This window comes from Heterodontus francisci, chromosome 16, assembly GCF_036365525.1.
Source record: "Heterodontus francisci isolate sHetFra1 chromosome 16, sHetFra1.hap1, whole genome shotgun sequence".
Lineage (NCBI taxonomy): Eukaryota > Metazoa > Chordata > Chondrichthyes > Heterodontiformes > Heterodontidae > Heterodontus > Heterodontus francisci.
In genome coordinates this window covers 76,641,792-76,654,800 of record NC_090386.1, presented here as the reverse complement: position 1 = coordinate 76,654,800, position 13,009 = coordinate 76,641,792, and the positions used below count along the sequence as shown (strand labels likewise).

General features: G+C 41.6%; 1 protein-coding gene across 1 annotated transcript in view; it reads right to left on the bottom strand.

Moving 5' to 3' along the window:
* LOC137378210 (disks large-associated protein 4-like) overlaps positions 1 to 13,009 on the bottom strand; it is a 241,043-nt gene that overhangs the window by 31,935 nt on the left and 196,099 nt on the right. The window contains exon 5 of the mRNA XM_068048408.1: positions 1,242 to 1,295. Coding sequence (XP_067904509.1) covers positions 1,242 to 1,295 — 54 coding nt within the window. The remainder of the gene's footprint in view (positions 1 to 1,241; positions 1,296 to 13,009) is intronic.

Genomic DNA, 13,009 nt, shown 5'->3' with positions numbered 1-13,009 from the left:
AATGATTAAACTAAAAATGTAACTCAACCATAAAATTCAGTTAATATAAAATAAAAACCAACACATGACGTTGTACAGTGCATGTGCAACACTGATTTGCATTTTACTGAAGACTCAAATACCCCAATGTGAAAATCAGCAGTTTTAGAAAACATAGCAGACTTCAGTGTACCAGTTATTGCAGATACAGGAAGTATACACACACTTGGATGCTCCCTGTCATTGAAACACTTATTGAAACTGGTGTTAAATTACACATGTAACAGTTATGTATATGTACATTTCAAACAAATTTACAGTACTTGCACATAGATGCAGCAGACAGACTACAGTTTAACACTTCCCTCAAACAAACTTCAGGAAAAGCATTCTTTCCTTCAACGGAAATGCCACCTTTTTGGACACTTTGGGCGGCAAATCTTCAAATACAGATGATCTTTATGTTTCTTCTTCAACCACACTTAAATTACGCTCTGATCCCAAGCATTATTCATTTTACCAGACAGTACAAAAACCTGCTGCGAGGTAGACAACTCTGTATATTAAATTGTGTCTAAAGTACACCAAATGAAATACTATCAAAACACTTAGTATCGACTCACTGCAGAACTCTGCTTGTTGCTGAAGCTACATTAATTAAATTATACCAATATTCTCCAGGCAAAAAGCAGAACTATTTCCTTATCACATCATAGCAGTGCAACACACAATACAGGTTGCATGCAGAAGCACAGAGTAGCCCAGAAAACAAAATTTGCATTATGTGCCTGCATCATGATGCAAATGCAAGTTTCCAAGAGACATCATGGGCCAGACAGGTATTCCAGTATTGCAGTGAAAAACATCAAGACTGCCAGAATTCTGGTTGAAAATTAAGTGCTCCATCACAGCTGTGCTGTTACGGCCATTTCATACTGGAAACAATTTTGGCTCGATTTGCACTAGAATAAAGCCTCCAGTGTAAAGAGGGCATCAGTGAAGAAAATACAAGGTCAGCAAGGACAGAGAATGAAATAAAGACAACACAGATAGCATAAATTGGAAGAAATCAAAGACAGTTAATTAAGATGGAAAAGGACAAGGGAACTCGGGTTTTTTATGTTCAAAAAGCAACACATTCTTCAAGCTCAAAAGCCCAATTATCAGACGATGCACCTGCTGCATTCCTGAAGCCAAGAATAAGTTGGTTCTGAAGCTCTTGTATGTATTACACTGTACATCACAAACACAGTATATCTTACCAGTAGACTCAGAATAGTTCCTCTTCAGCACAAAGTTTGTGGTCGGGTTTTTATCTGTGTGTAAAACGAAAATTTTTTAGGCAGCTAATTCCAGGCGTGGGAATAATTTGGAAATGCACACCAGTATCCCTTGGCCTGGTACGAGAAATCATCACTGGTTCAAGGTCTTTGCAGCAATTTGTGGAGTCGACCTCACAGGCAGATGGATATCCCTTCACACTGGTCTCGATTGCAGCACTCTCTTGGTTTATGTGGCATTACATTCCAAACAAAGTCGGGTTTATTACAACAAAGAGGGACAGAGAACAAATCTATCCTCATCTAACTTGGATTGACCTTTTTCTGAAGAACTTAAGTTCCCAATTTTCTCTACAGAAATTAACTCCATAGCACACTACACATTGGATGCAAACCAGGGCTTAAAGATGGATTGAAGACCTTTGCCACTGAAAATGCTGTGCACAGTACAACCTTAAACCAAGGACAAGCCATGTGCTACAACATACAACTCATACCTTCGAGGCTGAGATGCAAAATTTATGCTGAATGGCAAGTTTTTATTCTGAGGGCACGCTTCACTGGTAAAACCATCCCTTGTTGACCACCATTCACAGCCCAGATTAGTTCTAGTATATGGCTAGCATTTCAATTCAAGAGAAACATATGCTTATATGAGGAAGAAGATGGGAATGAGAAGTCGTAGCTGGAGTCCACTCCAATCCCAACAATTCTCAATGCTCGTCCATCTTTCCTTCATCTCACAAAACTTCAGGCTTTTAAAACCCAATTTTATAATTACTAGCTCCCAATTTACCTGGTCTTGTCTGAGACATTACAGCTTCTGTAGTAGTCTGCATGTCTGACTCGTGTTTATTGATGGGGAGAAAAAACCCAAAAAATAGAATACCACTGACCAAAGGCACTTGGATTAACACCACTTTAAAAAAAAATTACACACAAAATTAAGTACATGTCTACTACTTAAGGAATGTGATCAATGGTTTAGCAAGTTGATCTAATAAATGAGTCAGTGAACTTGGAATCTTCCTGGTCAATCTCCAGTTTATGTTCTATTAACTAACCACGGCTGGGGTATGGCAAGGGTGCTGCAATTGGGCTTAGCTCTCTAGTGCTAGGAGGGAAAAACACATGCACAGATGCAAGTAAGGACAGAAACAGGCTCAACTGTGCTGCCAATAACTTCCCCACCCCACCCCCAACAATTAAACAGTGCTAAAATCCACCAACAGGGCACACAGAGGAATGTTAGTGACTTCACTGAAGTTCTGAACGAGCCCAAGCATTCTCAGAACCAAAGGCCAGCAAGGAGTCAACACCTGCAGCTGAGGAGATGAAGGGAGAAATCAGGCAAAAATGAAGTAATTAAAACACATCAGCTCTCACTGTGAAATTTAAAATGCGATAAATGGGCAGAGATCCAGTTTACCAAGGTGAAAACTGTCTTCAGCTTAAAAATTGACCCTCGATATTATTACAGACTTTTTTTTAAAAAAGACCGTATTTTGCAGTAGAAACAACAGTACGGCTATCAGCACTCAACACTATTCAGTAAATCGAGCAGCAACTTCTTGCGCCTGCACATGCATACTTAAAAGTGGAAATCAGGGAGTCGGTGTCCAAGTTGCCCAGCTCCTCCAGGAGCTTCACTAACATCTCACTGAGAGACTGAATTTTCACATACATAGGTGAATTTGTAGTACTTGCCACTAGACATACCAGAAAAAGTTGGGGCTTATCCATTCAATTGTTAAGTGTTTTTTTAATGCTGTGATAAGTCTTAATTACTGCCAAATAACCTCTCTGGCATTGAATTAACTTTTAAAACTGTGGAGTCTCATGCCTTTAGATTTTAATTATTGTTGGAGATTTAAAAATATTTTTAAAAATTGTTTTCTTTACCTCATCTCTTCATCCCATCTTTCTGACCCTCTCTCTATTTAGCTTTCTGTACATGTTTTGGCACGGAACTAAATATTCTAACTTACATGTCCTGGTTCAGACTCTGAGCACCTCATTAAGAATTATTCAGTTTGATTGGAAAAGGAGACACACCATTGCTTTCCCTGTTCACATAGGTCCTGATCCCTGTAGAGGGTGCTGTACTGTTTTGACACTAATAACTGCAAGTAGCAGCACAAAAGCCAACAAAGTCTTTGATAAAGTTTAAGCGTAATGAAAGGTGATTGTTTCCACTGACCACAAAATCTGGGCCAATAATGAGACATTGTGATGAGTCATCCTCCATGTTAACCCTTAATCCAAAAGAAATTAGATTCTTGATCATCAATATCGCATGTGCAGCATTTAAAATGCATTTGAAAATGATGTTTCAAAAACTATCAGGTTGCACATCTACCATTCACTTTTCAGTTTTGGGGTAAATAATGTTACGATCAGATGGATTACAATGTCTGCAGCCTACATTTCTAACAAAGTTATGATCATTTTCTAACTGAATGTACTTACAGAAGAACGAACTTGCACGTATACAGCGATTTTCACAATCTCAGGAGTTCACAAAGCGCTTTACAGCTATTGAAGTATTGCTGAAGTGTAACCATTGTTGTAATTTGGGAAACATGGTAGCCGCAACAGCAATGTTCCATAAACAGCAATGAACTAAAAGACCAGGTCTTGGCCAGGACATCGGAAGAACTATCCTGCTCTTCTTTGAATAGTGCCATGGGATCTGTTATAGCCATGTGAGTGGGTAAATGGTGCTTCAGTTTAATGTTTCATTTGAAAGAAGGCACCTCCAACAATGCAATATTCCCACAGCAGTGAACTGAAGTGTCAGCCTGGACTATGGACTCAAGCCCTGGAGTGCGGTTTAAACCCATGAACTTCTGCTTCAGGAGGAGGGAGTGCTATCACTGAGCCCAGGTTGACGACTGATTATATCTCATCACTGTTTCAAAACCAAAAATTGAATGTGTCTTGCATTAGCTCACATTACAGAAGCTTATTACCCTGCAGATAGATTTGATAAACAAAAACTACTGCTACCTCCACCCCAATGTTCAAATAATTTGGTTTGGTAGTAAATGAAAACTAACTTCCACATCACATACATATGGAGATATAAAAGTTTAAGTACCCACAATTTCTAACAAGACTTCATCAGTTCTGGAGTTATCTCTCCATCATTCTCTTAAGTTTCTGTACTCAGTTATTTGATTCATTTTAAAAAGGACAAACATATAAAAAGATTTCTGTAGGCTTCATATGTATGCATAAGCTGCCAACAACTTGCATTTATATAGTGCATTTAACTTAGCTTATTTTAAAAAATGGAACATTTATTTGTTCCCGAGATGTCAGCATTGCTGGCAAGGCCAGCATTTGTTGTCCATCCCTAAATGCTCGAGAAGGTAGTGGTGAGCTGCCTTCTTAAAGTGCTGCAAGCCATCTGATGTAGGTATACCCACAGTACTGTTAAGAAGGGAGGTCCAGGCTTTTGACCCAAAGACAGTGAAGAAATGGCAGTATAGTTCCAGGTCAGGTAGGCGTGTGGCTTGGAGAGGATCTTGCAGGTGGTGGTGTTCCCAGGCATCTGCCGCCCTTGTTCTTCGAGGTGGCAGAGGTCAGGGTTTGGAAGGTGCTGTCTAAGGAGCCTTGGCAAGTTTCTATAGTGAAATCTTGTAGATGGTACACACAGCTGCCACTGTGCGCCAGTAGTGGACAGAAAGTTGAAGTTGGTGGATGGGGTACCGATCAAGCTGGCTGCTTTGCCCTGGATGGTGTCGAGCTTGTTGGAGTCGCACTCAGAGTCAGAGCTATACAGCACGGGAACAGGCCCTTCGGCCCATTGTGTCTGTGCTGGTCATACAGCACCCAACTATTCTAATCCCATATTCCAGCACTTGGCCCGTAGCCTTGTATACTATGGCGTTTCAAGTGCTCATCTAAATACTTCTTAAATGTTGTCACTCATCCAGGCAAGTGGGGAATATTCCATCACATTCCTGATTTCTGCCTTGTCGATGGTGGACAGGCATTGGGAAGTCAGGAGATTACTTGTTAAAAAACAAACAATGACATCAGACTCGAACACCAGGGTTTCTTCTCAATAGCTGGTGCAAATTTAAGGTCACACTGACACAGTTTATCTTTTTTTTTGAAATTCTAAAATTAAACCAGACAAGGCAGTCACCTCAAACTCGGATGGTTGGTCAAAAAGTAAATTAAGTACATTTACGGAGGCCACAAATTAACATCTGGAGAAGCATAAATGCATACTGTACAAAGTGAGTGCGTCTGATGAGAACATTCCTTATAGAGCTTACTGTTCAAACATAAGTCATTGAGGGTTCCGACTTCAGGAACACCAGAGTTTCTCTGACACACCCATTTCCAGTCAGTTCCCAAATAACTTTGAAGGAAAGAGGATAGAAAGTGACGTATTAACATCTAAATTGAAGTGTCAATTCCATAGAGATGGCAACCACAGTAGATGTCCTCTCCCTTTCTACAGAGTGGTTAAATGATTACTGCAGTACAAGCCACATGAATTCTATTTTATATACAACAACAGAACTGACAGCACAATTGCTTCAAACATTCTTTGTTTCCATAAATTCTAAGTACAATCTTCACCATTTAAGATGGCTTCCCTGTGGCTAGTAAGGTAAAATGATGGTTATTGGGGGTGGGGGGGAGGGGAGAAGGGAAGGAGCAGGCTGGCGCTTAGAGTGGGAACCCTCCATTTAACTCCATGATGGTCTACACCCATAGAGTGGATCTCCTTTATTCTTCTACTAAGCAACCTGTGTCATTTTGCCAGTTTCTTATGCTTCTACTTTTGCCTGTCTCATTCCCCCACATCTTTCAGTTATTTACACATTCTGTGCCTTGCATACGTCTTAAAACTTTCACAATATGCCTCCCATTGTCTCACTTATGCCATTTAACCATCTCCTGCTTTCCACTTAAAATGTGTTAGTCAATTTATTTTCTCATGCGCATGTTCCCTCCTTCCCTTAATTCTGTTCTGTTTCAAATGCTCAGAAACCAAAATACTGCAGATACTGGAAATCAAAATAACAAAGCATTAGAAACATTCAACGGGTCAGGCAGAATTCCCAGAATGAACAGATTATGAATTCTTCTGACCTTTTTAAATGCTGCTTAGCTGTAACATCTTCCAATTTGACAAAGGGTGCACGCTCTTATCTCTGTCCTCCCTTAATCCAAGGTGTGCTTCCAGCATTTTGTGTTATTCCAGATTTCCACTTATTTGCATTTTGTTTTAGTAAATACATCACCTGGTAGGCAAACACTTACAGGGTCAGGGAGGTCTCCATGGCCTTGAGTTTGAGATTGTGGAGAAAAGGTGGAAGAGGACTCATTCAGATTTCTGGTCCCAAAGACTGTGCAGAAACAACTGTTATTAAGTGTGGACAACAAGGGAGGATAAGCTGTGGTACCTTCCACAGTCAAACAATCTGCAACTCACCACTGGAGTTTAAATCTGAAGAATGTTACAGCCTGAGAAAAATTAAATTGCTGGGTTGCCAAATGTACATTACTAAGTGCACATTGCCATTATTGTACAAAATTCATATACAGATAGAATGAATTAAGTACTGTATGAACCATCCATCTATTGTGCCAATACATGGAACCAATAAAATAAATGAAGTCGGAACCCTCAATGACTCTAGAATTCCCTGGCAGAAAGCAGTGACTTTTCTGCAATATATCCAAAAAAAACATAAGTGTCAATGACTAATCAAATAGCGACCTAAGTGACTGGAAAGTACAATGTGAAGTGAAAGGAAATTGGATTCTAACTCAATAATAGTATGCACAAGACATCATAAAACATTGTAAATCACAGAAGAGACATAGCCGTGGAAGGACTTGTTGATGTTCATGGATATTCTAAGTTCTACAACTATCAAAAGCAGTACTTGACTAATTATGTACTGAACAAGTTTGGCGCCTAAACAAGAAAAGAGTCAGTCAGTGAGCAACAACAGTGGAATTTACTCTCTTGTATGCCAGTAATCATACAGCCAGGAAGTGAGCTGTTCAGCTCAAGTAAGGAGAGGCATGATACCACAATTATTCATAAGGCTTATGAGTCTAGCAGCAAAACGAAAAGATTGAAGTTTTAGATTAGATTAGAGATACAGCACTGAAACAGGCCCTTCGGCCCACCGAGTCTGTGCCGACCATCAACCACCCATTTATACTAATCCTACACTAATCCCATATTCCTACCAAACATCCCCACCTGTCCCTGTATTTCCCTACCACCTACCTATACTAGTGACAATTTATAATGGCCAATTTACCTACCAACCTGCAAGTCTTTTGGCTTGTGGGAGGAAACCGGAGCACCCGGAAAAAACCCACGCAGACACAGGGAGAACTTGCAAACTCCACACAGGCAGTACCCAGAATCGAACCCGGGTCCCTGGAGCTGTGAGGCTGCGGTGCTAACCACTGCGCCACTGTGCCGCCCTGTGATTTATGCAATCACAGCAAGGTTATAATTCAGTTTAGGATTTTAGAGGGCTACAAACCCTAGTAGTAAGGTCTGAGAAGCTGTGATCACCATCTGAACTCTTAACACAATCCAGATTGATAGGATGGAATAAAAACAAGAAATGCTGGAAATGCTCAGCAGGTCTGGCAGCATCTGTAGAGAGAGAAGCAGAGTTAATGCTTCAGGTCAGTGACCCTTCATCAGAAAAGGATGGAGGCTACAAACATAGGGAGGTGCATGGCTTTGAAGGAATTGAAAACACGAGGATGAGACTTTTAAATTGGATGGATCGGGGCTGGAAGCCAAAGTAGATAAGCAAGAAGGAAGGCGAAGGTGAGCAGTGAGTGGGACTTAATGCAGGAAAAAGTATAAGTAGTAGAGTTTTGCATGAGCTGAAGGGAAGACCAGCCCAGGTATCAACTCACCAAGGCTCTTTTGACAGCACCTTCCAAACCTGTGACCTCTACCAGCTAAAAGGACAAGGGGAGCAGATGCACAGGAACACCACCACCTGCAAGATCCCTTCCAAGCCACACACCATCTTGAGTTAGAACTATATTGCCATTGCTTCACTGTCGCTGGGTCAAAATACTGGAACTCCCTTCCTAACAGCACCCCAAGGACTGCAACAGTTCAAGAAGGCAGCTCACCACCACCTTCTCAAGGGCAATTAGGGATGGGCAATAAATTCTGGCCTTGCCAGCAATGCCCAGATCCCACGAAGAAATGAATAAAAAATGGCATGTACTGGAATAGTCGCCTTTGAAAGTGACAAAAGCACACAAGAGTATCAGCTGCAGATATATGGAGGTGGTGAAGCTAGAGGTGAAAGGAACTGGTCTTTGAGTTGCAGAGTATATGGGGTTAGAATCACAGGTTAGACTTGAATAGGATGCCAAGGCTGCAAACAATCTGAAATAAAAACAGATAATGCTGGAAATACTCAGCAGGTCTGTGGGGAGAGAAAGAGTTAACATTTTAAATCAATGATCTTACGTCAGAATTCACCCACCACCAGCATATTCTGTTTCTATTTCAGCTTTCCAGCATCCACGATATTTTGCTTCTATAAACGGTTAGGTTCAACATGTGACAGTGGCTAGGAAGGTGTATAGAATTGGTCCAAAAGGTATGGATTCCGTGGTGGGAGCCAGAGAGGACAGCTTTGATTTTACAAATGTTTTACTCGAGAAAACTAGCTCATTGAAGACTGGATGTCAGATAAGCAACCTGACAGCAGTGAAGGTGGTGAAAGGGGTGCTGGAGACGTAGAGCTGGGTGCTGTCTGCAGAGTCTTCTGACAATGTCACCATGGGCAGAATTTAAATAAGGAAGAGGCTGCCAAGGTTAGATTCTTAGGGACTCCAGAGGTAACGGTGCAAGAGCAAAAGAAGCAAAGTCATTACTGCAGCTGCTTTGGCTACAATTGGACAGGCAAGAGTGGAACCAAGCAAGGGCTGCCCCAGAGCTGGACAATAGAGATGATGCACTAAAGGATAATGTGGTTTACTGTATCAAAGGTGATAGGGGGAGGACGGAAAAAAAGTCAGTAAGAAAGGAGGTCGTCATTTATGACTATCATTAGAGCACAGATGCTGAGGCAGGACAAAATCTTGATTGGAGTGTGTCGTGGGAAGGATTGGGTCAGGTTTGGGAGATAACAGCACATTTGAGGATCCTGGAGAGGGAGGAGGTTTGAGATAGAGCAGTAGTTTGCAATGAGAGGGGTTGAGGCTGAGTTTTTTTTCTGTGGGAGGTTGGTGGGGAATGTGGTGGTGTTGATTGAAATGGTGGCTGTTTTGAAAGAGACAGGAACCAAGGAGAGGGAAACATTTACAATGTCAACTTGCAAGGGGGCGAGGGAGGAAAGTTGGGTAGTTAGCAGTTTGATGGGAGTAGGATCAAGGGAGCAGGAAGTGAGTTTTTTGGACAAAATGAGCTCGCAAGGAGCATAAAGATAAAGAGAAATGACAGAAAGACACAGGATTAGGTCTAAGGCAGGAGGGAGCCTAAAGGAGATTTAGCTTGGTGGTAAAGGGGAAGACTGGACAGTGGGGGGGGGGGGAAGGCAGTCGTGGCTACTGAATGGATCATCTCAAATTTAGTGACAAAGTCGTCAATGAGCTTCTTTCAATGAGAGTGGAGGGAGCAGCGAACAGTGGTTTGAGAGGCAGACAATCAGTAGTGAAAAAACAAAGCCAATGGCTACTATAGCCTTTCAGGATGGTTTACTCGACTAATACCTGGAATGGGCGGGTTGTTTTATGAGCAAAGGGTGGACAGGCTAGGCTTGTATCTGCTGGAGTTTAGGAGTGCAAGAGGTAACTTGATTGAAACCATCAAGATCCTGAGGGGTCTTGACAGGGTGGATGGGGAAAGGATGTTTCCTCTTGTGAAAGAACCTAGAACTAGGGGTTACTGTTTAAAAATAAGGGGTCGCCCATTTAAGACAGATGAGGAGAAATCTTTTCTCTCAAAGGGTCGTGAGACTTTGAAACTCCTCCTCAAAAGGCAGTGGAAGCAAAGTCTTTGAATATTTTTAAGGCAGAAGTAGGCCGATTGTTGATAAGCAAGGGGGTGAAAAGTTTTTGGAGGTAGGCGGGAATGTGGAATCGAGGTTCCAATCAGATCAGCCATGATCTTAGCAGATCTGCAGATGGATGGCTTTGGACTGGAGGAAGCCAAGATGAAGGATATGCAAGGAGGAAGTAACAGGATGGGAGAGAATAAAGATTTAGCAGGGGACAAAAACATCAAAGTTGGAGATGAAGTAGTGTTTCAGCAGAAGTATTGTCATGAACAGAAGGCTAATGCTGTGTAGTTGGCAGTTTGTATGCACAACTAAGTGACTTGGAAAAACATCCAAGAGATGATTACAGAACACTGTGGTCGGAAGGGAGAATGTGGATGGTGAGAAATCATACAAGGGTCAGAGGATCTCCATAAAAATGGGTAGGAGAGTTTATATGGAGAGACTGAGGAAAGACAGGAGGGCAGTGAAATCAAAGAGTGAATTGAGATGGAGACTGAAATCACAGAGGATGAAGAGTTGCTCAGTGCATGGAGGAAGGAGATCTTGGAAATAACTTGAGGCATAGAAGGGGTGGGGTTTTGGGGCTATGGGGCTGTAGACAGCAGCGTTTTCAAGTAGTAAAGTGCAATATGGAACGAAGAGAAAGTGCCAAAGGAGTAGGATGAGAGACCATGGTGTGATATGGTGATAAGGTCTGTACAACCACCACCAATTTGTATAGAGCAGGTGCTAGAAAATATAACCAGGTGGGGAGGCTTCAGTGTAGGCTGGATCAGATTGCCTTAAATTTTAAATGTTTGAGGGGCAAAGCAGAATCATGGAAGCAGATACATGCACTGTAATCCACAAAACACAGTACTGATGGCAGAGGACTCCAGGAATCTGAGAAAACAAATGTCAGCCGAATTCCAGTCATCGTAAAGAACAAAGGAAATCACTATACAAGTTGGGTTGGGGATGGCCAACATGCTCTGCAGGTTTGAAAGGGACAGGAACCAAGAAGAGGGAAACATTAACAATGTAAAGCTGCAAGGGGGCCAGGAAGGAAAGCTGGGTGGTTACCAGCTTGGTGGGAATAGGGTTAAGTGAGCAGGAAGTGGATCTCAAGTTTTAAACTTGTAGCTTGAGCTAAAATACATCCACAATTAAAGGATGATGATGCTAAGCAGCAGAGGAGAGGATACAGTAGCAAAAAGGGCAAAGAATAGTCATGGACACAGTTGGAAAGGAGAGGAGCTCATTAGTGAGCTGCCAGCACAGAAGCCAGCTTTCCAAAGAGGGGGCTGTGTCAAATTCGGCATCAATAGTAACAAAGGTGCCCAGCCAGATGCACAATTTTAGATATGGCTGCAAGCAGTACACACTTCTGCTACTGTTTGTGCTCCATACTTATATCAGCCTTCCCCTTTACCAAATTAAGTGAAGTCCCTAATAGACACAATCACTGTCTGTGCACTAACACAGGAGATTTGTGCTTATGTGATTATTGATTATTAAAGAACATAATTTGCATTTTCACATGACAGATTCAAAAGTGTGGGAAATGAAGCATCATACTGTAGCCTAGCATCATATTGCCTGCAATTAGCCCTGACAACCAATCATTTACATACAAAACATCTGCTTAATACCCATGGATTCCCTTGTGCCCTGTGACTACAAAATTTCTTCACTGCTCTGTTCCCTACCGCCACTACACTGGCTCCTGGTCAAGCAATGTCTTGACTTTAAAATTCTCATCCTTGTTTTCAAATCCCTCCAAGGTCTCACCCCTCCCTATCTCTAATCTCCTCCTTCCCCACAACGCGCCAAGATATCTATGCTCCTCTTGTGCATTCCTGATTTTAAATTGTCCATCATTGGTGGTCGTGCCTTCAGTTACCGAGGCCCCAAGCTCTGGAATAACCTCCCTACACCTCTCCACTTTGCTTCCCTCCTTTAAGACACTCCTTGAAACCTACCTCTTCAACCAAGCTTTTGGTCATCTGACCTAATATCTCCTTTTGTGGCTTGGTGTCATACTTTATTTTGTAACGTGCCTGTAAAGCACCTTGTGACGCTTTATTACGTTAAAGGCACGATATAAATAAGTAGCTGTTTTTATGGCATTGGGTAACTTTTGAAAAAGCTGACTTTAAGACTTCCTGAATCTTGAATTAAAGAAGCAATTCTAATTTACGTCTTTTTGTCTGCATTAGTGTTTCTAAAGTGACACACATAAATTCATAATTTCAATCACAACTCTAACATTGGTAATTTAATTAATTCTTTAAAAGATTTGCCATTTGAGCAAAGTTACTCAGATGAAGATGCTCAAAGAAAAAAACCCAAAAGTAAACAAGCCTCCTTTTATCTTCAAATGAAAAAGTCCTTGCTTCTATTTTCATTATGACATGTTCTCAGTATATCACACTGGTGTTACCTGGAACCAATATTTATAATGCGTTATTGCAATGTTTTACTATGCTAAAAGCGATATATAAATGCATGTTGTGTTTTTATAACAGTTGCACTGGGACTGTGAACACTGGTATTAAATCTATGCAGTGTTCTACACCAGGACAATTAGACCCTCACATTGTTTCTGTTTCACAGCTGTTACAGTATAACTCAGGAGCCGGGGCTAATCTGACTACAGGCACAATAGTGCAAGGCCGCCTAGGAGGTTGGGGGGGTTGCGGGGGAGAAAAGAGAGGTGGGGCCTCACCTTTTGGGCTTGAC